The following is a 27,110-nucleotide window of genomic DNA, read 5'->3' on the forward strand; positions in this document are numbered from 1 at the left end:
GCCACCCACACTTCCTAGCAGCTGGGGAACCCCCTCAGCCTGTTCTCAGAAGTGACCCACCACCAACCTCTCTCCCAAAGCAGGCCTGGGGAGAGTAGGAGGGGGCTGTACCAGTTGCTCCCCAAATCATCCATGGCTCTCGCAGCAGACCCTGGGAGAGCCCCGCGCACCTCCCCAATTTCCACCTCCAGACCCCTGGGCTTCCCCACCATGCCGCGGCAGCCACTGGGAGACTCCTTCCCCCGCTGGCTCCCAGGCTCTGGAAGCCCCCAGCGCCCTGGCTCTCCGCGCCCCGCAGCGCAGCATCCCGCGGCCGGTCACTGCCGCGGCCTGGAACTGCGGCCAATGGGCCCGGACGGGGGAGGAGCCTGGGCGGGGCGCGTGAGGGGCTGGGGAAACTCCCTGCGCCCAGCCCCGCTTGACAGGCTCCCTGGAGGAAGCGGCACGTTTCTGCGAGAGGACGCGGCTGAAGCAAGCAGCGGGGACTCAGCCTCTCGCCCATCTTCCTGGAGCGGTGAGTTCCGCCGGGGCCCTTTGCCTTGCGGCTCGGGCAGAGCGAGCCTCCCCCCGGCCGAGGGCTGCCGGGGCCCCTGTGGGGATGGAGGGTTTGGCGGCGTGCGCCCCTCTCAGCTCTAAAGCCCCCCGTCTCTTTCGGCTACTCGTGGGAGCCCGGAGTCTTCCTGTCTCCTCTCAGCCTCCCGGGTCGGGGCGCGCTCCTCTCGGCTGGGGGCGGTGGGCGTGAGCTGAGCCGCCCGCCGCTCGCTTCGGGGGAAGTCGTAGCATCTGAACTTTGCCGAATAGGCCGATGCGGTACCTGCTGGAGAGGGGCGGAGGGGTGGCAGTGGACTCGGGGAACAATCCCGGGCTAGGAAGGGGTCTTGGGGCGCCTGAGACAGATGGTTGTTTTAATTGGAAGATCATCAGCCAGTAAGAAACTAGACAAGTTCAGGTTCCCTTCAAATTGTACCACATTTGGAAAGCTCCGAGGAAATATTAAAACTAACTCCTTTCCATCGTGCTTGAGACGCAGGTAAAGTACCATGGCCCTTTCAAACAAAAGCAAAAGAGAACAATATTATGGTGTAGTAACGAGCTAGTGTTCTGAGTCTAGGTGTGCTTTGAAATAGGTTTTTTTTTTTTTTTTTAAATCTCCGGGAAAAGAGATGCCGTGTGTCTGTTTTTTCAAGAGAGTACCTTGTTTAGAAGGTGAAAGGAGAATTTATGATATCTGGCTGAAAGCTATTTTAAATCCTTTTAAAAGAAATACATATTCAGCTGTAATTGCTTAATCCTGTGACCAAGAACAACAAAATCAGGAAAAAGAACATCCGAAGAAGTGGGCTGTAGTCCACGAAAGCTTATGCTCTAATAAATTTGTTAGTCTCTAAGGTGCCACAAGTACTCCTGTTCTTCTTTTTGCGGATACAGACTAACACGGCTGCTACTCTGAAACCTAACAAAATCAGGATCTCCCTACTCCTCCAATCTATGTAACCTAACAAATGCTAACTTCATTAACGATTCTGGTTGTGTATTACAGTCCAAACCCGGCTAATATGTGTATTTGCCTTTAGATCCAGAATATAAAAATCATTTTGCTCTCTCCTTAGCCACCCCAGAATGACCCATGATTAACTGACTGAACAAGTTACCTTTCTTTGACTCTTCCTACTAACTGATTGGAATTGATGTTCCTGCTAAAATAAGTACCTCCATATATTTGAGATGGCCTTTTGTAATACAAACTGAATGATAGTGGGACAGGAAGTGACTAGAGGACTGGCATTGGCCTGAAAATGGTAATTTAAACTTCCTGTTCCTACTCTTGAATTGTGAGAGTAGGCATTAGAACTGTGAGGCTTTCTTTTTTTTTAATGACAGGTTTCAGAGTAGCAGCCGTGTTAGTCTGTATCCGCAAAAAGAAGAACAGGAGTACTTGTGGCACCTTAGAGACTAACAAATTTATTAGAGCATAAGCTTTCGTGGGCTACAGCCCACTTCTTCGGATGCATAGCCCACGAAAGCTTATGCTCTAATAAATTTGTTAGTCTCTAAGGTGCCACAAGTACTCCTGTTCTTTTTTTTTTTTTTTAATGTGTTCAGACATTGAAGAAGGAAAATCAGTGGCTTTTATACATGGCCTCACAATTTGAGGAGAACTTAAACTGTGTCATTATTTTCTGATAATACTGTTACTTAGCACTTTAAATTTTCAAAGGGCTGTGCAAGTGTGATGCTCCTGTCTGATCGGTAACACAGTATTCTTCTTATGCTGATTGAGAGCTTGAGCTTTTGTTTACTCTTTCTTATGGAGCCCTCCACCCATGAATAATTGTCACTTTTCTCCAGTTTAAGGCTTGAGATTAGCTACTGCTCACAGACTATTGAGTGCCCAGTTAAATATGGCAGGTGTATTTATGAACCAAGCAATGGAGTTAGCCAGCTGGTCTCCATGTTTTGTTTTGTTTTCCTTTAGTCTAAAATAGTAACATAACAAGTGTTAGGGTTAGGTTTCGATTAAGAATAGAGGGGTGAGACACAACCTCTTCTCGTGAATAATGTGTCTAATGTTTCAGATTATCATTTTCTGTGGTAATAGTAGCGTCTGATCATTGCAAATAACTGCAACACAATAGCATACAAAATCACATGCCATACCATACCACACTGTCATGAAGGTTTATCATGTAGCTTGGTTAGGTTTACTGCTATAGTTTTAATAGTAAATAATAAACTGTTAAGTTATTTTTATAGTGTTGGGAAGTCTAGACCTATACTTATGTCCGGGGGGCAGAATGTGAGAAGGAGAGTACCTCTATTTGACAGAAATGAAACATTAGTCAAAGTCACTAATTGCTTTACTGTAGTAGTTTCTTTGCATGTTTATGGAGCAAACTAGTGTGTGGGGAGTGGTGGTGGGGACAGCACTATAGTACATTACAACTGTAGACGGCACATGTGTTGTACCTGACTCAGAATGAAGGGGGGGTGGGGCAGAGAGAGCAAGAGGAATTTCCTGTGGGTTTGTGGTGTTGGAGCAGCACGGATAGGGTTCCACGCTGCAGGCAGGATCTAGTAGGAGATTTAAAGCCATGTTCTGTACCAGGGTTCAGAGTAATAGAGTGGCATCCTGGTAACTTAACATGCTTAAGTTCACTACAACTTTCCATCAGAAACATTTTCAACTATTTAAAAAAATGCAGTGTCTGCTTTCCTCAACTTTTTTTTTTAATTGAAAATGGTTGCCCAAAAAATTTCCATATTTCCATTTGCAATTGCCAAACTTTTTATTTTTTTTTAATGAAAAGTCAAAATGTTTTCAGGATGATTCCAGTCATTTATCTCACTACCACTGAGTACTGGATTGTTTCACTGAATGTTTGTATTTGAGAGAAGTTTGCAAACTGAGACCACACAGAAATGGGGGGGGGGGAAGTAGCCCTGGTCACTAATGGTATTTGATTGTCTGGAAATCTGACCAGCTCCTCAATTTGTGAACTTCTTTTAACAAACAGACATGTGGCTTCCCTGAATTAAAGCAGAACTAATGGTTACTTTCCCCCATGCATCATAATCATCTGAGTCTTATTTGGCTCAAGTCTGAACCAGCTCACTGTTATCCATTCCTCAATCTCACCTGAACCACAAGAGACACTCAACTACACTCTCCAGGCCCGCGATAAAGCTGATGAATGTTGCCGTCATTCTGAAAACACTTCAGCCCATGCCTCCTTGCTAAGTCTTTCATACATCTAGAACAGGAAAGTACCCAAAATAACCCTCTAGAATCTATTGGAAGGAAGAAAAGAAAGAAAGAAACAAAAATTACCGAGGGCAGCCCCATGTACTTCTACAAATCAGCACCTCATTATCCATAGATCAATGACTGCTAATAGATCTAACATCAGCACTGCAGAGCCTTTTATGATACTGACTTGTGTGGCTGCAGTTGTGCGTTAGAAGTCAATTTGTAAATACAAACAAGAAAAACACCTTGTGAGGTTATATATGCTTGATCAGGAAAGGACATTCTAAGCGCCATATGTGATAATATTCCTAGTTAGGCTTTTGCACCATTGTCAACATTGCTGGTGTCCCAGGAGTATAACAGAGAATTCATCCCCCCCCTCTATTTAGGGAAATCTTTCTTGTGCAGGATGATCTCATTAATCAGTGCTGGTGATTTTAATCTTTGACTTGCCTTTACACAACTCTGTATATGACAAGTGGCCAAGGCAGATTACAAGCTACTGCTTTAAATGTACAAGAAGATGTCGAGGTCAACTTCCTCATGACGGTGGCTTACCGTTTTAACTCAAATTGCAGGCTGGGGGAATAAGGGGGTGGGTGACTGTGGGTCTTGCACATGGCTGGACTGAAATGAACTAGAGTGCAAGATCAACCCTCTGCTTCAAATTAGTTTCAGTTTACTTCTTGAAAAATATCTACTCTAGAAGAGTATATATGCATTGAAGACACAAATGAGATAAGGGCAACATGATCTTGCCACAGAAAAAGAGCAATTTATGCACCCACTCCTGGGCTCTCGGGCATGATTCCCGTTAATTTTAGTCAGGGGCTTGCCTTGGGAAGAAATGCAGAATTGGACCCAGTGGCACAAAGCAAGAGTGGTTACATTTTCTGTATTTGGAGTGGAATGCTTGTCAATATTTTGCAGCTATAGACTAAAGGTCAGGATCTGTGCTCTCTCTCCAAGTGTAATAGGGCGTGTGTAGAAAAGGGTGGGGTGGGAAGGGAAGGCTAGCATTGCAAAAGTAGATTTTTCACTTCCAGGATTCTCTCTTGTTACAGGGGCTGATCAAGTCCCTGGCATGGATTGGTATGCACTACAGAATAATCAGTACAAAGCATTCCAGCTATTGGCATGTCCCTGTGCTGAGTTCGCAGGGTGTGGGTGTAACTGCCGGGGGTATCTCCTGGGGCCAGCTAAGCTGGCTTTTTGGACCCTTTACTGCAACCTCTACAGCAGCTCAAAAGCTATAAACCCCAAAATTGGCCCCTAACTGTATCAAGGCACTAATTTAGATTAATAATACTATTGAACAATAATCTGTTGTAACACAAAATGTTGGAGATAGTTTTAAAACTGCTGTCACATCAGCAGCATACCTATATGAGAATGCAAACCTCCCCATTGCCGCCCCCTCCCATGATATTCCAATGTGTGCATTCTAAATTCTGTAGTGTTTTATTTGAAACTTAAAAATTTCCTCCACTCTTACCCCATAAACTTACATCCTGGTATAATGAGTATGGTCTATGAGCTTAGACTGTTCAGAATTGTCTATCTTTAGAATTCTCGGTATAAATGGGTTTATCTGACTGGTAACCACTGACAACCTCATTTTACTACTCCGGTGTATGTTTCATGTCCTCTTGCTTGTTTATTTATAAATTCTATTTCATAATAGAAATAGCATTTCTATGATCATATTGTACTTATGTGGTGTGATGTTTGGGGGATCACCCAGACCAATAAAGGGTTCTGCTTTGTAAGTTTGGGCATCTTAATACTGTGCTGCAATGTCAGTGCTCTGGCACCAGTAGCCAACTTACAAGCATAAGGTCCCACTCTGGCTTCTACCAGCCTCGTTACTTTTTGCATGGTGACCTCAACAATCCCTTTGGTCCGAGTTCTTCCCCTCCAAATCCATCTCCCTGAGTTGTCAACTATCAGACACTCAGAATTTTCCCCTCTGGTTCATCACCCTCAAAGACGTGAAACCTGCCCCCAATTATTAGTTCACTTTGGCGCACACACTTCATACAGTTTGCACAATAGAGATCTGCTTGGGGTAAAAATAAACAAAATTTATTTAGTAGAAAAATCCTTGGATTCAAAGATGAAATAATAAGGAAAAGCAAATGCATCCGAGTTACACAGAAAATAAAGATGTAATCTCAGGCTTTACACTTTTTTATTGGAAAAGGGAATATAGGTTACCTATTGCCTCCGAAGAGTTTCCCAGTATGACCTTGGTCCTAGAGGGGATCCAGTGCTTTCCAGACAGCATCCCACTTTCTTGCTGGCCCTCAGTTTCTGGATAGCCTTTACTTCAAATCCCTTCTCTTTTTAACAGGGTTTGCAGTTCGTTCGTTCTTTTCCCCCCTTCCCTTTTTCTCAGAGTATGGTAATTCATGATGACACAGAGCAGGGGGGTTTCCGAGACTGGGATTTTCTTTTCAGGTTTTAAATTGTTTGTGTTTTCCCATAATGGTCTACCATGGTCTCTTACTGGCTGGACAGCGTAGGTGGTTGGAGCTGGTTTTGTATAAACAGCTGGCCTGGGAGATGTCTTTCCTGCCTGATTGCCTCACCACACTGCTGTGAGATGATCTAGATGTACTATAGTTACAATTACAAATTTCTGCATGCATTTATAACAATAACCTGTGTGTGAGCGTGTATCCTAATGACCACTGAGTTCAGGACATCACAAGCTTTCATAAAAGATCTTACTTGACATTTTTTTTTATACAAACAGTTGATTCAATTGCTTATTCTTTGGGATCCATTTTCTCCTTGGTGTGTCAGGACCTTGATTCTTACATATGGGCACAGTCACTCAATCCTGTCTTCCATACAGGGATATCATGGTGATTATATGTTCAAAGCATTGCAGCAACATTACATTATGTGCATTACAGTATGAGTAAGTGCTTAGTAATATTAATACCTTGCCTACTGACTCATAGTGAGGCCCAAGAAGTATAGTAATTGCCCAGAAATGCATGGATGGCTGTGTCTTACTGATTGTATTTGTGGTATGTATGTAAGTGTTACTGTATGATTTGCATAATGTATGATTTCTGTGACTCTATTCAAGTCACTTAACTCCTCTGCTCTATTTTACCTAATTGCCAAACTGGATATAAAGAGATATTTGTTTTATCTTGAGGTTGTTGTTTTTTTTAAATAATGTGTAGGGTAAGAGCCCAGAACACTGGGTGGGTAGCTATAGTTGTATTTTTAAAAAATTGAAGAAATAAATATTTTCTCAGGAGTTTTGTGATGAATAGATGTTGTTTCTAAATGCTAAAATTCACTAGAATGGGCCACTAGCCCCAAGCCTTCAGTATTTCTGATAATTGCCTCTTGCAAAACCATTTTAAAAGTTGGTAGACATGCACAGTCTCCAGTACAAGCCTGTAGAATTACTTTCCTGTACACCCAAGGGCACCCAATTAATTTATCCTCTCCCCAACCCTCATCCAAATCCTTAGAATGCTTTTGGCATAGACGTATTGTCTTCAGTTGAAAGGAATCAGCAGTATTGGGGGGGCAAAACCAAAATGCTAAGGTTAACTCTGTTCATGGGTCTTATAGTGAGGGTGAATAAAATGTTTTTTTTTTTTCCCCTCAATCACCACAGCCCTGGTATAAGACACTCAAAAACCAAACTTACTTAGCTGTAATCAGTCAAATTCAGAGACTGACTTCCAGCACGCTAGACTCCACTATTCATACCTTCTTTCCCATATTTGTATACCAAGATGACCAAGGGACTCATTACTAATCCAGGTCCGAAGACTGTCATAGGATGCTGGAACCTGGTCAGTAGTGATACATGAGCTGTACAGAATTCTCCCATAGAGAACTTGGAAAACTAATTTATGGTCTCATTAACTCTTGAAGAGATTTGAATCCTAGCTGAGTACCATAAAACTGGCTTTCTACTCTGACTAGCTGGGAACCATATACGCTGACTCCATAGGTGCTCTGGGGCTGGAGCACCCACAGAAAAAAATTGGTGGGTGCTCAGCACCCATTGGCGGCTCCCTGCCCTGCCCCACCCTGCTGCAGCTTGCCTCCGCCTCCTCTGCGAGTGCACCGCCGCATCCTGCTTCTCCCCCTCCCTCCCAGCGCTTGCACCATGAAACAACTGATTCGCGGGGTAGGGAGGGAGGGGGAAGGAGGAGGAGGGGGAACACGACTCTCTGGGGGAAGAGGCGGGGCCGGGGTGGGGATTTGGGCAAGGGATCCAATAGGGGCAGGGGGCGGAGTTAGGGCGGGGACTTTGGGGATGGGGTTGGAATGGGGGCGGGGTCAGGGGCTGGGGGCACAGGTACCCATCGGCGCCAGAGAAAGCTGGCGCCTATGTTGACTTGCATGTTGTGGTGCTACTAGAATACAAACAATAAAAAATTCTTTAATTTCAAATTCTTGCCCACTGCTGGCATATAAAAACATCAAGGAAGGAAACAAAGCAATTATACATGTATCTATATCCTCTGTTCCCAACTCGCATTTACCCCAAGCCTTCTGGATAAAATGTCCAATAAAACTCATTCCTTGCAGAAGATGGCTGGTACCACCTGTAAGGGACTCATTAATATTGGCATCCAGATAACATGATAAATGGTATGTTGGAAATATCAAGATACCCAGGGTCATGGAATAAGCCTGGGAAATATGAGATATGAATAGAAAGACCTGGAAAGTGTTACTCAGGAGGTGCAATACAACCTTACTCTGTATTGAAGTTGTTGAACACTATTACAGAAATGTGGACTAGTCAAACAGGACACTCAGGCAATTAACATTCAAGTGGTTAGTGCCTCATTTCATAGTACTAGAGGCACCAACTATTTGAATGTTAATTGTTTTTGATTCCTAGTTCTTCTTGTCACCTGGGGAAGACAATAGACATCCTGAAGATTGAGACTACTGGATAAACAAAGCCATCAAAGGTTGGAAGCATCATTAAAAGCTAACATGTCCAGGGAATTAGATATGGCATTAGACATGGGTAATTAACTTGTTCTGGGATGATGACATGCTCTGAGATGGGACTCAGTATTCAAGAACTTTGCTATTTAGCTATTCAAATAAATGATGGGGTGGGGAGAAGCAAGCTTATCCTGAAAAACTTAATTAAATGTTAAGAAAGGGAAAAGAGAAGTGTGTAAGCAAGTCTTTAAAAGAGAACTGGCCTATTACCTCGTCAACTGGACACACTCCCACATAGAGTAACTTAAAACATAGAGTGGATAGGCAGAGAGAGAGAGAGAGGATGAGCTCGCTCTCTCTATCAGATAGGAGAGGAAAGGAAGCAGGTCTTAGCTGTAACCTGAAATGGATAACCTGCAATATTCTGTTGATGAATTTTTGATAGTTGTATGAGATTTCTGTAGGTCTCTAAATGTTACAGTTAGTGTTAAAGGATGATTTTTTTTTCACCCCAAGATACACTTACATCTCTAAATTTGGGGAGAATGAGATGATTAAAGTTTTCTTAAAATTCTCAATGTTTAGATAAAATCCTCCACTTCCTGGTTTTAGAGGCTGTATGCTCTACTCCAATGTTAGGAGCAAGAGACCTTCGAACTACTCCGGGGCAGACAGGCAGAGTTCCAATGACTAGGGTATGACTTTGCCTATGTATATGTAGCATTATCCAGAGCTAGTTTTGGGGAGAAAGGAAAAACAGATACGTGACTTGAGGGATGGGAGTCTGTAGTTCCACAAGCTTCTGGCTACGGTGGAGAAATTGCTTCTCTGGACTGCCTGGGAGTGATGTTCTGGGAGCTGACAGGCTTGTGATAACTTCAGAAGTACAGGATGCTTTCCCTAAGCAGCCCTTGCTTCCCTGCTTACGTCCCCGTCCTTTCCCTGCTAGTGTTAAGTTCTAAAAATGCTAAAGAAATAGTTCAGTAGCTAGTGATCCTCTTTTACTCCTATAATTCAAAGGCCATAATTTCAAAACATTTGATTTAGTGTGTACTGTGATCTCAAGAACTAACTTCAATATCAGCTACTACTTACTGTGCACAGTGACTTTTTAAAATATACAAGATGCACTCGACTCAACATTGTGATACCTTTGGAGAGAGGACTGATCATCATTTTCCTATGAAAGTCATCTTGTTAACAAATCCATGTTGTAAAAGCTATCTGTTCTCCACGTTACTGTTGTATCACACTATTGCATTAACATCCACCAGACAAATTATTAAATCTACTGTACAATAAGTACTACTTTCATAACCGAAATAAGTCACTAGAAAATTGTCACGAGATCAATGTCGACATCTTTTAAAATGAACACTTCAGTTGTATTTTAATGTGTCTCTTACGTAAAATCAGAATAATTTAAGGAACAGTGAGAGACTGCTGTCTTATGACTGCATTCTAATTTCCTGCCAGACCAAGGAAAGCTCATCTCTCTCACCAACAGAAGTTGGTCCAATAAAAGCTATTACCTCACCCACCTTGTCTCTCTAATATTCTGGGACCAACACAGCTACAGCAACAGTGCATATGTATATAAAGGAATGCTTGGACAATCAAATGATCTAACTGGGTGAAAGCCCATCGGCACTGAATTGTCCACAAACAGTGTGGGAAAACTACTGAAATGTACTGAGATGGATTATAAAAGAAACTTCCCTTATGGCCAGATTATTTCATAATTGTCCACTGCGGGGTTTCTTGTATCTTATTCTGACACATTGGATACTGGCTATTGCTAGAGACAGGATACTAGAGTAAACAGACCACTGGTCTGATCTAATATGGCAATTCTTTTGTATTTTATATTACAATATGTATTAGCTCTTAGCTTCTTTGACGAAATTACAGATGAAAGAAGAATGTATATTGTGGCTCAAAATGCATTTTACAAATGTTTGTGTTTTTATCTTCTTAGATGGCAACTGACACTTTATTGTTTCCATATATCCTGTTGCTATATCCACATCCATTTTAGTATTAAGATTTTCACCAGTACTTGAGGAAGTAAATGCTATTAACCAATTCTCATTAACTAATATTACTCTGTGGATTTATTTATTAATGCTACAAAAAAGGAACAAACATACACTGAATTTCCCCAGTGCTGTTTGTAATATATGGAGCATTGAAGGCTCTGGAAATTTCACTAATTTTCCTTCTCAAAAGTCAAGGGCACTGGACATGTACATCTTAAAACTTAAACAAAGGTGTTTTTTGTTCCGGTTATCAATTAACCTTTTGGTGCTATCTACCATCCAAGATCTGGCCTGCTATGGTACGCATCAGGGTTTAGTTGACTGCCTGAATCAAGCAGTAATAACTCTGCCTAAACTGAAACTAGTCCTTTGCAGTTAGAGACAATTGTTTGGTTTTTGCCTTTTTTAAATTTGGAGGGTGAATGCTGCTTGGAGGTGGGATAATTAGTGAAGCAGCATGATGTGTAACACTGGAGCAATAGTAGAAATGAATACTTGCAGCACTGTGAATAATAGGTCACCTGTGCCGCTGAATTCTGTTGTTGCAAATATCTTCTTTTGACAGGTATTTTAAATTGCATCAATTCAGAGCCCTCATTATCTGACACAGCTTTGCTTGTACATAAAGTGTGCTCTGCCCAAGCCACTCAGTAACCAGGCATTTCAGAGAGCTAAATGTAGTTGCAATCTTATTGCAACACATACCACATCAAGAATTTGTAACCCTCCTGTGCATCATGGGAAAACTGTTTGTGGTTGTTGTTAATAGACAGAAGTTTCATTCTGTCATGGGAAGATCACTATACGGGACAGATTCTCAGCTGGCTAAATTTAAAATTTACATCAGGAGAGGATCTAGCTTCAGGCACCTAACCTGACTGTTGCAGAAATTAGGTAGCCTACATTCCGGATGTGTGTGTCTGAGAATAGTTGAATTGCAAAAGGAAAATACTCCTTACAGGGACAGACTTCCTGAAAGTGTACATTTCAAAATGAATATTAAAAATTGCATATGAAAAAATGAAGGCTAAACCAGGACATTTTCAGTTAGGTTTTTATAGAATCATAGAATTGGAAGGGACCTCGAGAGGTCATCTAGTCCAGTCCCCTGCACTCGTGGCAGGACTAAGTATTCTCTAGACCATTCCTGGCAGGTGTCTGCAGGGCCGGCTCCAGGCACCAGCTTACCAAGCAGGTGCTTGGGGCGGCCACTTTGGAGAGGGGCGGCAGCTGTTCGGGGGATGGACCTCACTCCTGCTCGGAGCAAGGACCTTCCGCCGAATTGCCGCAGCAGATCGTGATCGCTGCTTTTTTTTGTTTGGCTGCTTGGGGCGGCCCAAACCCTGGAGCTGGCCCTGGGTGTCAGTCTAACCCGCTCTTAATCTCCAATGATGGAGATTCCGCAACCTCCCTAGGCAATTTATTCCAGTGCTTAACCACCCTGACAGTTACGAAGTTTTTCCTAATGTCCAACCTAAACCTCCCTTGCTGTGATTTAAGCCCATTGCTTCTTGTCCTATCCTCAGAGGTTAACCTTTTTCTTCCTTCTCTTTGTAACAACATTTTATGTACTTAAACTGTTATGTCCCCCTAAATTCTTCTTTTTCCAGACTAAACAAACCTAATTTTTTCAATCTTCCCTCATAGGGAACAGCGTTACACTGTTGACTCATATTTAGCTTGTGGTCCACTATGACCCTCAGATCCCTTTCCACAATACTCCTTCCTAGGCAGTCATTTCCCATTTTGTATGCGTGCAACTGATTGTTCCTTCCTAAATTGAGTACTTTGCATTTGTCCTTATTGAATTTCATCCTATTTACTTCAGACCATTTCTCTGGTTTGTCCAGATAATTTTGAATTTTAATCTTATCCTCCAAAGCACTTGCAACCCCTCCCAGCTTGGTATTGTCCACAAACTTTATAAAAGTACTCTGTATGCCATTATCTAAATCATTGAAGAAGATATTGAACAGAACCAGAACCAGAACTGATCCCTGCAGGACCCCACTCGTTATCTTTCCAGCATGACTGTGAACCACTGATAACTACTCTCTGGGAACGGTTTTCCAGCCAGTTTTGCACCCACCTTATAGTAGCTCGATCTAGGTTGCGTTTTCCTAGTTTGTTTATGAGAAGGCCATGCGAGACAGTATCAAAAAGTCCAAGATATACCACATCTACCACTTCTCCCTCCCTGCCCTCCATCCACAAGCCTCATTAACCTGTCAAAGAAAGCTATCAGGGTTGGTTTGACATGATTTGTTTTTGACAAATCCATGCTGACTGTACTTATCACCTTATTATCTTCTAGATGTTTGCAAATTGCTTGCTTGATTATTTGCTTCATTATCTTTCTGGGTACAGAAGTTAAGCTGACTGGTCTGGAATTCCCTGGGTTGTTCTTATTTCCCTTTTTATAGATTGGCATTATATTTGCCTGTTTCCGATCTTCTGGAATCTCTTCCCCCATTGTGCTTGGTCCTCACAATATCACAGCATTGGACAGTACTGCATATCCCTAAGTGGGTCTTTATGCTAGCGTGCAAAATATTCACACCTGTTCACATAGGGCTCAATGAAATCAGTTGGAGTGCTACCACTGATTTCAAAGGGTGAATGTTTAGGCCAATACTTATGTATGCAGTGTGACTGTAGCTCTGTCGGTCCCAGGATATTAGAGAGACAAGTTGGGTGAGGTAATATCTTTTACTGGACCAAATTCTATTGCCTGTACTTGTTAAAGAATAATATTTCATGCCCTAGTGCTATTTAATTATAACAACAACACCACCCATAGTTAAGGTTGCCCGATACTCTCCATTTTAAGACCCTGCTTTCAGTTGCTTATAATTAGCTAAAAATGGTTCGGCTATTTTGGGAGACTGAGATTGGGGGAAATGCATTGGTAAAACAATGTTAAAAGCATTTATACCCATTTTGCTGAGACGCACTAGTGCCTCTGTGCCTGGGAGCAGGCATTTGAAATATGGCAGCTGGGTTGCTCTGGTATTGGGGATGTGCCTTTTGCAATTGATGTGAAAATCCACCCAACTTTGACCAAGTTGCAAGCCTCTGAAAATAGTAATTTACACATACGTGCTCAGTAGAGATTTGTTAGATTCTGGGGGCAAAATTTCCTCAAGATTCCAGCTGCAGTGTGCATGCTCCAGCCCCCGACAACTCTTGTGTGCTGATTAGACTCTGCATGTGCCAGCCATACGGAGTGACTGAGAATGTTCCATCCCAGAGCCGTTGGGGCCAAGCAGGACTTTTCCTGCAGGCTGGTGTGGTTTCAGGTACCAGAACTGAGAGCAGGAATAGTGTCTGTCTTATGCTCTGTATACCTCCTGGTGGTGCCCAGGTAGTGTGGTGAAAAGGGAACATCCTGATGTGCTTGAACGTATAGGGGTGAAGTGGGGGAGGAAGACAGGCAGGATGGAGGATGTGTTCTGGGAACAGAGGGAGAAAGGGGCAGGCTCTGGGAGGATGGGAGCAGTGGAAGGTGGACAGAAGGGCTCAGATGGGGAAGGAATGGCAGGGTCAGACTGGGTGAGATGGGGCAGCTGTCTGCAACCCATAGAACATACTCTTTCAGAATCTGGAATAGAACCCAGAATTCCCTAGTCCCAACAGTACTGCAACTGACTGACAACAAAGAAAAGTGGCAAAGTGTTTGATTGGGCAAGCCACTAGAGGAGGAGGAGGAGGAGGACAGACCATAACAGCCTCTTAATGCTACCCATTAACTCAAGTGGAAGAGGTCTGTTCTGTGGATCTATAGCGGATCTGCTGATGACCTACAAAATTGCAAAAAAAACCCAAAATTGTATTCAAAGAACATTACGGTTGTGAAGTCAAGCATTCAAAAATTAGGAAATGCCAGGATTGAGGTTGCCTGTGCAGCCTTAATTCAGCTCCTTTGTGCATGTGTATTATGATTCAGTCTTTAATTACATGATCACATACTATTCAGAACTGGATTCTGTTCCTGCCTCTGCCATAGAGTTGCTCTGAGATGCTGGGCAAATCTCTTAAACTAAATTTTGCGTGTGTAGCCACTAATTGTGTGTTCCTTGCTAACTTGTGCCCAACTTGAGACCTTGGGGTCAGATTCGCAGAAGTATTGAAGGCGCACTGCTGCATCTGAAGTCAGTGGGAGCTGTACTTCAAATATTTGAAGCACTACAAAAGCGATTATCTGAAAAATCAGGCCCTAGGGATCTCAAATTGGGCACCCAAAACTAGTGGACCAATGACAGTTTTGCCCTTAATCTCTCTGTGCCTTAAATCCCCATCTATAAACGGGCAATAACACCTTTCCCCACAGAGTTATTCTGAAGATAAATTCTTCATGTTTTTGAACACTGAGATATTACAGTGAGTACCATGGAAAAGCTCACGAGGAAATTAATACAATATTCAGTGCATGCCTCAAATGGTGTGCAATAAATAAAACCTGAGGTCATACATTGAGTATAAAATATTGAATAGCTGCTCGTTTGGTGAGCACAGTCCATCCTGTTCAGTGAATGTGGCAGGGACACTGTGTGTGGGGGAGGAAATATTATGTGATCATATAATTAAAGACTGAATCACAATGCTATATGGACAAGAGGGGAGCAAACGAAAGTTGCACAGACAACCATCATCTTGACATTTCCCAGTTTGTTTTTGTTTTTTTTTAAAATGCTTGACTTTGCAACTTTAACATTCTGTGAATATATTTTTTTCTGTATGTTAACATGACAATGCCACTTTAACCAGCCTTGCTAGGAAGGAGTTTTGGTACAATAGTTTCATATTACGTTGTCTCCTCCTTAAGTGTGAATTGGCAGCAACCACTCTGACAACGTAATATTCCAAATCTTCTTAAGTCGACTGTGGCATTACAGTAAGTGTAGAATTATGAACTATATCTCTTGTCTGCTCAGCTGTTTTTCACACTCCACTTTTAGTAAATATTTTTTCCCTTCTTAAATAGTCTATGAGTAAATTGATAATACTAGTTACTGGGCTGTAACAGGAGGTTTTGACCACCATCAGGTTTTGTTTTTGTTTTGTTTGTTTTTTGTTTCTTTGTTGGTCTGTTAATCCGCATGTGAACATCAGATTTAGGGAAGTTAAGTACCTAGTAAGATTTCCCCCCCACCTCCCAAAAGAACTGTATCTGCATCTTTAGGCACCTAAATAGGCACTGACAATCTTGCCCTAGACTAATTGTTGAACTGTACAATTATGATCCGCCTGTGCATATAGACCCATATCCAGTTCTCTTTGCCTCTGTTGCGTCTAGAATTTGGGTTTGATTAGCTTTCCTCTTATTTACCTAATTTGGGGAGCACTCACTATATGGGCCAGAACTGCAACTCTCTATCAAACACTCTGTATGTGACAGAGAGAGAGAGAAAAGAGTTGGCTAGTCACATAGTGCAGGCTTTCCTAACTTCCAACTGCTAAATCATATTAAGACTACTAAAAATGCACTCCTTGCTTGACTTATTTTTTTAATGTAAGTACAGTAACTTCTCTAGTTACTACAGGGATGTGTCATGATGACTGATTGTGAATGGGAGGGAGGTGATCCACAAGGCAGTCTCTCTAAAACTGTAGTCCACACTATAAACAAATGTGAGAATCTCGATGTAAATAAATCTAGCTATATAATCCTCTTTGCTCTCTTTAAAGGAATTAATTCTTGGAGCATTTCTTGAAGATACTTTGATAGCAATGCTGAAGACATATTGATGGTTGTGAAGTGAATAACTTTCAGAAACAGTGCCCTTATAGAGAAGGTGTGTGTATTAGCTTTCTAATATATAAAATGATGACCCTCCCTAATCTCAAAAGGGTGTTATTAAGCTAATTCATTTCAATTGGAGCACGGCTCCAACTTTAGCCACTATGTCTGCATGTGCTTCAAATTGCCTCTTACTCACTACTAAGGGATTTTAAATGGGGACATCTTTCTCAACTGACACTGGTTTAGTATCTTTGCACCTCACCCAGAGAATTGGCTTACTATTAATATTGCTTTTATTTATTTTAGATCTAGTGAAAGCAAACTAGCATCACTATGTATTTCAATAACATTTGAAATTGAGTATGGGCTAGGTGACCTGCAGTAAAAGATTTTTTGCATCACTGGACTCCAATATACAGCCATACTGGAATTATTGCTGCTAAAATGACAGCATAGTTAATTAGGTTACAGTGATGATACTTGGTAGAGGTGAAAACGAACCACATTCATCTCATTCAGGCTGTCTGCACTCTCAATAAGACAGCATAGCTTTGGGTTTTGTCAGGTTACCTTTGCACCCCTAAGAAGTACCAACTAACTTTAAATAAAAGTCCACCGGAGATGTCAATTTTTAACTGACTACAGCTCACCTAGCCTTCACCACTAATTTCACACCTTAGTATGTAGAATGGACTTAAAGGAACACTGTCAACTTATGACCAGGCTTCTTTACCTATGTTACTAATATCTAAAATCACTAGAAGTGTGTGTTTGTCACTACTTCTTGGAGGGTGTTTGTGCGCGTGTATGTATGTATTTAAGTTCTCTCAGTTTTGACCATGAAAATCAACATGTTTGTTTAAACTTTCATTTTTGGGTCCTCCATGCTGCAATAGTTGCATTCCCAATATTGCTGGGGGATGATTATTTTAATTAAAATGTAATTGGATTTATTTGTTTTTTTTAGGTGGAAATGCTTCCCTTGGTCCTAGGTTTTATAAAAGCTGTTCTTGCAAAATTTAAATCTTGAACCAAACTTAAGCAGTTTCCCTTTCATCCTCTATGGAGAGGATGAGTTTGAACTTTAAAGAGACACATTTTTAGGGTGTCAAGTATCAGAGGGGTAGCCGTGTTAGTCTAAAAATGTAAAAAGTAACAGAGGGTCCTGTGTCACTGTAACAGAGGGTCCTGTGGCACCTTCTTAAAGGTGCCACAGGACCCTCTGTTACTTTTTACATTTTTAGAGGTTAGTTGTCATTAAAGAGAGAAGTGGGTATAACTATTTATATTTATCTAACACAAATGTTTTTGTTTTACTTTGTGTGTTTATTTTTAACTTCAGTGGCTATCTGTGGGTTTTTGGGGTTTTTTTTGTTGACTAGTCTCCTGTGGTGGCTATCCCCAAACACTTTAGCATTGTGCTAGTGCATGATAACTGAAAAAAAACTAATTTATAAGCAAAACTGTCTAAACTGTCCTGTTCGTGTGTTTCCTCTAAACTGAATGAAATATAGAAAATAAACAAATGGTGCACATGGTGAAGCATAGTTTAGATTCTCTAAAAATATTCTTGGAGTTTAAAAAACTTCAGATACTGTTAAAAGTAAGGAATTCATTTTCAATTATTTTTATCTTAGATTTAGGCTATTGTAGTACTCCCATGGGCAGTTTGATCCTTTAGTGTGGCTGAATCCATAGTCTGCCTCTCCAGTACTTTCACAACAGTGCTCAAATCAATTTCATATTATTTCACATCTTCCATTTCATTAACAGTGGCATGTAAAACTTGATTATAAAACGTGACCATGAGAACAGGAAGACAAACCTCTTCTTTGAAATTGTTAGGAGTAAATCATTCTGTTTCATGAGAAGGTGCTCTGGGCCTGCTTTTAAAGCAGAAAGAGACAAAAAATATCCCAGCAACAAAACCTCATGCTAGGTCCCCATTCTTAATTTGTCACAAGCTTTTTGTGGAAGACTGAATTCTATGTCTTAACAAGACCAAAACCATCTTTCCCTTTTTCTTTTTGGTGTGTGGGGGGAGGGAGGGAGAAGATGTCTCATGCAACACTGCATTTAAATTAACAAATTAAAAACTGTTTTGGCCTCAAAAAATGACAGGTTTATGTGCTTTAGCTCATTCCTGCTACTGTAGTGTGTATTTTGAAATCACCACAAACACCTTGATGCTATTAGCTTTCTGTAGTATAGAAAAGTTGTGCAGTATAGCTGCTGTTTGTCAGTTCTCCTGCTGATAAACTTCCACCCCACTGAGTGATGTTTGCATTGTTGACAGGATAGCGCTCCTGCCAACAACGCGCTGTTCACACTGGTGCTTGTCGCAGCAAAACTTTTGCCTTTTTGGGGATGGGGGCGGGCGATTAACACCTCTGAAAGACTGTCGCTCAATTGCCAGTGTAGACATAGCCTTGTACTGGTGTAAATAATGTGGTGGTGGTTTGTTTTTTGGTTTAGCTTATTGCCTGGAAGGGAATAAAGCTAAACTAAAAAAGCCACTATTATGCCAAGGTAAGAGTGTCTACCCTGGGGCTATACTACTATAATTTTATTGGTTTCACTGGTAAATTTTGCCTTGGGGACAAGCCCTCAGGCCCCAATCCTGCAAACACTTGCATGTGTCCAGTGTCTTTAAGTGGGATTATTCATATCCATAAAAGTAAGTGTATGCGTGAGCATTTGCAGAATGCTGGCTTAAAAGCTCTTTAAAATCCCTAGCAAGAGTCCTGCTAAGCCTGTTCTACAAAACTTTAAGGTATGTGTGTCAAAGAGGGTAGTTACTGTGTGAGGGGGCTGCAATTAGGATTTTGTTTTTGTTCCTTAACTTTTAAAAACTATGCAACAGATCATAAATCTGCATTTTTGACTGTCACTGTCTTCACTGGGTCCACACCCTATACCCCTTGGCCATGTCTGCACTAAGCTTTTTTTTTTTAAACTTTGAAATAATTTAGTGTCAACTAATTCATGGTAGTTAACACCTTTGTAAAGGCTAGTGTGGACACGCCCTTGAAAAATGAAAATGTAAGGCACAGCATTGTTCAGTTTAGTGTCAAAACATAGAACAATAGAGGTAGCGTGCTTATTGTATTATTCATGTACATATTTAATTCAGTAATCACTCTTCAATTTAAATGGCTCTGTCATGGAATTCCAGCTTCTAAATTGCAGTGCCACAGAAACCTTGCTTTAGTAAATTTGATCTCTTGTATTGGCTGTCGATTAGTTTTATGTCTCAAGTACCAAGAATTTGAAAATAAACATACAGTGCTCCAATAATGGAAGAGACATGCCACTAGGATAATCTGATGTTTAGTTTTAGTTTTTATTTAGCTCGATGAAGAGTTGGTTCTGCGTCTGCTCCACATTTAGCACTCACTGAATTTAACAGAAGTTCAGTGTGCTGAATGACACCAGAATTGGGCTTTAGCTGACATGGAGCCCCTTAAGTGCTCTGCTTCTTTCCTAAAATCCCAGCCTGAACTTTTCCATATCAATCCTTGTAACCAGTTCTTTCCCTGCCACATTTTTTGTGCATGTGTTTGTAATCTGCAAACATGTTGACAGGTTTTATTGAGGCAAAAACTGCAAAGGCAGAATTCTAAGGTTTCTGATCATTTGGGTTAGTGATTCAGTAAATGGTCAGGGTCTAGAAGGCATCTAGGTGCAGAGAAATCTTGTTTGTTTGTTTTTTCCAATTAGATGTGTGCTGTTCTACACACAGCAGTAATGACTGCAAGCTTCTTATTAAACCTTAATTATTTGTTTACAAGAATCATGGCAATGTTTTTTTTATTTTAACTATTGACAGGTTTTTGGATGTACAGCTTTCAATAATGCATGATTAAAAAAGAGGGGGAAAATATTACTGAGCCCTATTGCTACCACAAGGGAACTCAAGTGCCAGTGTCTTAGCACCTCTAATCCAGTGATATGTGTCAAGTGATTCAGGGAAGTTGAGAGGGTGGTATTTTGTGGTGGTTTATGCAAAGATACTTTAAATGTGAAACTTAAAAATATATATATTTTATTTAATACATTTTTTAATTTTTCTGTTTGTTTTTTTTCCCCTTCTCCCCAACCCTCTTTGCCTACAGGCAGGATGAAAGACCGGTTATGTGAACTGTATGAGTTAGCTAGGCTTTATAACCAACAGTTTCCTAACAATGAGGATGATGAGAGTTTACCTCATGAAACCCTCCTATTTGAAACTGATTATGCCCTCGCAGCTCTTTACAAAGATATCCAGAGTATCAGAACAGACAACCTGCACTTGAAAGAGGACGTCAAACGGCTAGGTAAACAAAATAATCGCTTTCTTACCTCCATGCGCCGTCTTAGTAGTATCAAACGAGATACTAACAGCATTGCCAAAGACATCAAGGCCCGTGGAGAAGGCATCCACAGGAAACTCCAGACAATGAAAGACTTCAGTGAAGATGCAGAAACAAAACATGGCACGATGTCTGTCATAACCCGTGTATCAAAGAATCACTATGTTGACCTCATGCATGCCTTTCAGGAAGCCATGTTTGAGTACAATGAGGCAGAGATGAACCAGCGGGAGAACTGCAAGATTCGGATCCAGAGACAGCTGGAGATCATGGGCAAGGATGTTTCCGGAAACCAGATTGAAGACATGATCGAGCAAGGCAAGTGGGACGTTTTCTCTGAGAATCTCCTGTCTGATGTCAGAGGGGCTCGTGCAGCATTGAATGAGATAGAGACGCGACACAAAGAGTTGATGAAGTTGGAGAGTCGCATCAGGGAGGTTCATGAGCTCTTTCTGCAGGTGGCACTACTGGTGGAGCAACAGGCCGACACCTTTGACATCATTCAACTGAATGTGGAAAAAGTTGAGGACTATGTAGGAGAGGCTAAATGTCAGGTGAGGAAAGCTTTGGAATACAGGAGGAAACACCCTTGTCGAACACTCCTCTGCTGTTGCTTTTCATGCTGCAAAAGCTGATTCTCCTACTCAAGCCATTACAGACCAACTTGAATGTGCCCTAAGAATGTACAGTTGAAATAGTGCTTTTTAAAATGGGCTACTCTTTGGAACAGGGTTGGTTTTGGGGGTTGGGGTGATTACCCCTTGTCTTAGATGCCTTAAGCACATTTATGTGCTAATAAAAGCCAAATGTTGCTGGCAAATCATTTTTATTATCTTTAACAACAACAAAATTCAAGCCTAACCGATTTGGCTATAATCAAGGCTAGAGTGCTTGAGAGCCTCATAAAATGATACATGCTCCAATCTGACACCACCTAATTTAAAGAATGAATGAAAGGCTCATAGCTTAATCGATGAAGGATGAGTGTTGGTGTACCACGAGGTGGCTATTTTCTATCTTCCACAGTGAGATTGCATGGGGTACAGCTCTATTGCTGTAGTGATGTAATTCTGTGGTGCTTCGTAAGTTTGCCTGCCTTTAGGAAACTTGGAGCCCACATGATGCAATCCTTGAGCAATTCATTGCCACATTCATTTGAAGAAACAGTAAGTCTGTTACACTATTAACAGAAAATATAGAATTAGTTTCTTAAACCTTTTTACACAAGGAGCTTGATTCTGATCTCACACTGGTTTTACACCAGTGGAACTCCATTGAAATGAATGAAGCGAATTTTGATCTATTCCAGTGTAGATAAGATCAAACTCAGTCCCAAGAAGTGGTCATTCCTCTCTTTTCCTCACTCCCCCGCCCCCCTAATCCCTTTCATCATTGTGAACACACCAGAATTTTGACCAGGTCACAGGAAACACTGAAAAATTAAGACCTCTCTTCAACTGACTCTTTACTTTAGTCATTTAAATACTCTGTTTAATGTTGTTGTCTTTAAGTTTGTAATGTAGTCTGCTGGAGGACTGAAAATGGTCATGGCAAACTTTTTTCAAAGATTTTTAGCCCTGTAAATAAATAATGCAACTATCTCCTCTCAAATGTGACTTTTAACACCCATAAATGGACACTTGTCTGGAGGGCAAATGCAACATTTTAGAGATTCACACACAAATTTGAAGTTGTAGTGACAGATTTACCTTGTAAATAGATGCTTATCTTTGTAAGAATGTATTGATATAATGTGTTTGTATATGTTAACATGAAGGTATTAATAACAATGTTTACTCTGGTTAGTTATGAAGACTGATGGGGCTGTCTTGTGCCTCTGCGACAACTGCACATTGAAAAGAGACTAGACCCCTTTATTCAATACTCCTGTATGAGCCAACATTTTGGAGTCAAAATGACACTTCCTTTTATTGGGTTTGAAAAGTTTTCCCTCCTCCCTCTAAAACCTTCTCTGATTGACCATATTAGGTTTGGACAAAAAGGGAGGAAGAGAAATTTAAGGCCAAATTTTGAAGTCCTTAATTGATTATAGTTCCCATTGGTTTCACTTGATTGAGAGCTGAAGAATTTGGCCCTTCCTTTTGAAGACCTTTGAGCTCTGTTAGCCCTACTGAGGACAGAGGGCAATGCCAAAAGTATGCACAATATTCCATCTACAGTATTTTTAAGCAGCTTTCTGCTACATTGTGGTTTATTGGTACTTTGAACTCATACAAGACTTTTTTTTTTTCCTCCAGAAGTTAGTGACTTCAAAGATCTTCTGTTTGGTTAACTTTTTCCCCTTTTTTGTCCTTTTAATAATATATTGTTTTACCATTTCACATTTGTATTTTGCTGATTTCCTGCCCAGATGCACCCAGCTATCCTTCTGCACCCTTCACAATGAAAGGTTCCTCTTTCTGTCTTTTGCACACTAAATGTCTATTGTAACACATTCTTTTAAATTACTTATAAAACAATAAGGCCTTGCAAAAACAAATGGATACTCACTTCTAAGCTTTCTTTGCCTAGCAAGAAAATGTTTCTTGCTGGGCAGGCTTGCCACATGGAGGATGAGGGCGTTAGATGAAGAACTGTGGACAAGAACTTTTTCTTTCTCAAGATGAAAGTCACTTTGCTTTGAACTAAATATTATATTAAGCACCCGTGTCTGTATTTGCATGTGTTCATTAGCTAGAATTTATGTAGGGTATGAATGAGCCTCAAACAAGAGGGTGTTTGTGGTATACAGTGAAGTCTTGAAGCCATCAGTGTTACATTTGCTTGGGGAAATGCAAACAATTCAAATCTGAACTGTAAGGGGGAAGAGAATGGGGTGTAAAATGTACTGGCTGGCACCAGTTACTAATATTTAAGAGGCTTTGTCATGTTGAGTAGCACCTTAATACTTAGTACTCCATAAGCAGTCCCAATCAAGTCAGACTGTTCCTGAAGAAAGGTACATGTGCATGAGGATATCAGAATCTGGACTTAAATCAGGCCACAGAAAACCTGAATCTTTTTGCTGTGTCTATTGTATCTTTTTTCTCCCCCTTTTATGATAAAGTTATGTAAGTGTTCAAATTGTATTTTTTTTGTACATGTGTGTATCTAGAAATGCAATAAACGTATTTCAGCGTAATGGTAAAGATACAGAGAGTCACACCTTGAATCAGCATATCCAAATAGTTCCTTGCACATTGATATTCTGTGGAACTTGGAAGAAGTCACATTACTAAACTGTCTATCCTTCTTTCATCAACTCATACATGTGCCTGAAACATTAATGGGAAAAAACATTCTGCTATACTTCCCTGCCAATGTAACTCACACTTCATGTTTTTTCAGAAAATCTTAAACATTCCTCCAGTGCAAGAAGGGGAACAAATTAAATGCAGCCGTTCTGAGAGATCCTTAAGATAATATTTAAAACATCACATTGTTAATTTCCATTCTAATGCTGCATCCTCACTGGCACACAGGAAAAGGAACTGAGATAAGCAAGAAGAAGAAACCTATTTTGAAACAAGAAAAATAGTTATGTTGTGAAAATAGTTAAGGCTTGCATGCATCCAAACAGGCTGTGATTTAGCAATCCCCCATTAGAGTTTTTCCACCTTGGATAGTATATAATGGAGAGGTACATTATATACTATAAAATTATCTTGTCAAATATATTCTTAAGAAAGTTAAAGCTTGCAAAGTTGCTTTTTAAACTCACCTGCTCCAGCGACAAACAGTATTAAATCTCTGTTCGAATGTGCATTGCAAAGTCAATACAGCTCTGGGAGAGTGAGTTAGCATATATTCTGGCTTGTGCATCAATAATAAAACTCTTAACTAATTCCTAATTGGAGGGCCAAGTTTGGCCATTAATACTCATACAAGCACTACAGAAAACAATGGAGTTGCGCAGGTGTAACTGATGTCCAAATTTGACCTGCAAAACACTATGTATCGTGGTGAGGTTTGAGCCAAAAAGAATTTGGGTACAAAACCCATACAGAGAGCTTGACCTTCAAATCTTGGAGAGTTGGGGTGAGGCAGAGAAGAGAACATAGTTCACCTTCCAGATGGTGGGAACTAGAGTTGGAAGTTATAGAAACACCACTGTGGAATTCCTCAAAGTTAATTTCAGTTCCATGTTTGTTGTAGAACCACATGTTAAATAGTGAACTACTTTCAGGATTTAAGACTTCTGTTTCCTGTAACTAGGTATTGCTTAATGCTGTGCTTTTTGACTTTACCCATCTGTGACCTTGCCTTGTCATCATTTATGTATGTTTTGGAAAGGATGGATTTCACTGTAGTTAGAGAATGAAACACAATGTCATGTCCATGTAGGATGAGTGGGGGAAGAAGATAAAAGGGGGTTGGTAGCGTGTCAGTGCATTTATAAAACAAGCTAGGCAAGGGAAGCAAGCATGGGGGAAAATGAGCTGCTAGTAAATCTAGAGCCATGCCTAGGGAGATGCAAACAGTTTGATTGCATGTACCCTCCTTTTGCCTATGACACAGCACTACCTTCTAAGCCACAGCCTTGGAGCCAGGAGCAATGGCATTAAAGAAAGAGGGTGTTTTGGGGGGTGGGGAGGAGGCAGTGAATGTGAAAGAGGAAGTGATGGGAATGGCAGGAGCTTCATGAGGCAATCGGTGACCGTGACAGTATCCTCCTGATACTGGCAGAGGGGAACTGAAAACCAGACAAGCCCTAACAGGGTGACACACTTCCTCTAAAATTATACACTTGGCATTGAAGAAAAAATTGTATTACTCATACCATGCACTCATTAATAGATGAGGAATTTTCAATGCTATATGTTAGTGGTTACTCCATAGCACCTTTTGGGGGTTCAATGTTTGTTGAACTGTATAAAATTTGCTTTGAGTTATTGGGGTAGAACTTGTAAATTGTAACTTCAACAGGGAGTGTTCCAGCCCTCCCAAGAACTGCAGCAGTCCAGGGGGCATCTCTGTGGCACTTGTTTTGAAAGAATCTTCTAGAAAAAAATGTTGTACAGGTTCTAGGCACTGCCCCCTCTCCCCCAACCCTCATTTAAGCAATAAAAATAGTCACTGGCCCAAACTTCTTTCCTCTCTTCTCTAAAGCTACTGAGGAGGGGTTGGGCTGAATGGAATATATTTATTGGCAGCCCTCTATTTACTTTGTGATATTTAATTTATAGGATTTGTGGCCAGCACACCAGACTGTTACATTAATTTTACATATAGTTACATTTTAGAAATTTGAATAAACTTTCCAGCCCTGTCAGAAAGCCAGTAACAATTGGAAGATAAATGAGATGGGCACAGTTGCAAGACTTGATGCTTCATATCTCTCTAAAAATGAAAAGGATATGACCATGACAGGAAATGAACGATCATTTTATAGACAGTTTACATGACTACCTCTAAAGCAGATAAAACACAATGTGATTTTCATGTGAACCTAATACTTTTTTTTCCTTCAGAAATGTAATAAACAAGTAGCCATTATGCCCTATCCTCAATTACTACCCTGTTTTTGAAATGTGCTGACAAAATTCAGATATTTAACTTTAGTGCTATAGGTGCACACTGTGCACAAATAGGATGGTTTTGCAAACATACTGGGAAATATATGATGAGAGAGTACTGAGGAGACATTTTACACATTCCATTTACCAGTTTCATTGTAGGTCCTATATATATTGGACCTATGCTGTGGAAGAGTAGGGATATTTCAGTGGCCGATGGGGCATTCAGTACCACCTTTACAAAGTTGGGGGGCCTCTGCAAAGTCATTCAAGTGGGTTCCCCAGTTATAAGCCCCAAATCTCACTACTGTGCTACTGTTTTACCACCAGCAGCAATGGAGATTTCTATTAAAGATGCCAGAAAGTTGCAACAGTATAAAAAAAACCAAGCAACACACATTGGGGTCATGCAAAAAGCACAATATGGGGAACACTCAAACATGTGTTTTAATTGTGAGAAAAAAGAAGAACAGGAGTACTTGTGGCACCTTAGAGACTAACAAAGTACTCCTGTTCTTCTTTTTGCGGATACAGACTAACACGGCTGCTACTCTGAAACCTATAATTGTGAGAAACAATCTCACCATGTAAATAATCGTTGGTTCAAGGAGAGAACCTGCAAGAAATTAGAGCCCACACACAAGACAAAGGTCAACACAAAACACTCAATCTTAAAAGGGCCATGCCAGCAAATTTCAGATTCACCAGTTTGCAGGTGCCAACATGGAGTCCCCACAGAATACTGAAGCATCTCTAGAACTGTATAAC

The 27,110-nt window shown here is 40.9% G+C and overlaps 1 protein-coding gene across 2 annotated transcripts; it reads left to right on the forward strand.

The window, feature by feature from the left end:
- STX11 (syntaxin 11) lies at positions 1-23,975 on the forward strand. 2 transcript variants are annotated; one of them, XM_024112831.3, is made up of 3 exons: positions 378-514; positions 16,420-16,526; positions 20,590-23,975. In XM_024112831.3, the coding sequence occupies exon 3, from the start codon at positions 20,595-20,597 to the stop codon at positions 21,459-21,461; it is 867 nt and encodes a 288-aa protein (XP_023968599.1). In that variant the 5' UTR covers positions 378-514; positions 16,420-16,526; positions 20,590-20,594; the 3' UTR covers positions 21,462-23,975. The 2 variants fall into 2 exon arrangements, with proteins under 2 accessions (XP_005280467.2, XP_023968599.1); XM_005280410.5 differs by lacking the exon at positions 16,420-16,526 and having other exon boundaries at positions 1-514.
- The last annotated feature ends 3,135 nt before the right edge of the window (positions 23,976-27,110 follow it).

The sequence above is a fragment of the Chrysemys picta genome, chromosome 3 (genome assembly GCF_011386835.1).
Source record: "Chrysemys picta bellii isolate R12L10 chromosome 3, ASM1138683v2, whole genome shotgun sequence".
Lineage (NCBI taxonomy): Eukaryota > Metazoa > Chordata > Testudines > Emydidae > Chrysemys > Chrysemys picta.

Coding starts and splice junctions, on each gene's coding strand:
- STX11 (XM_005280410.5), top strand. CDS start 133: ATGGCTCTCGCAGCAGACCCTGGGAGAGCCCCGCGCACCTCCCCAATT. Junction 515..20,589: donor TCGCCCATCTTCCTGGAGCG/GTGAGTTCCGCC, acceptor CTTTGCCTACAG/GCAGGATGAAAGACCGGTTA.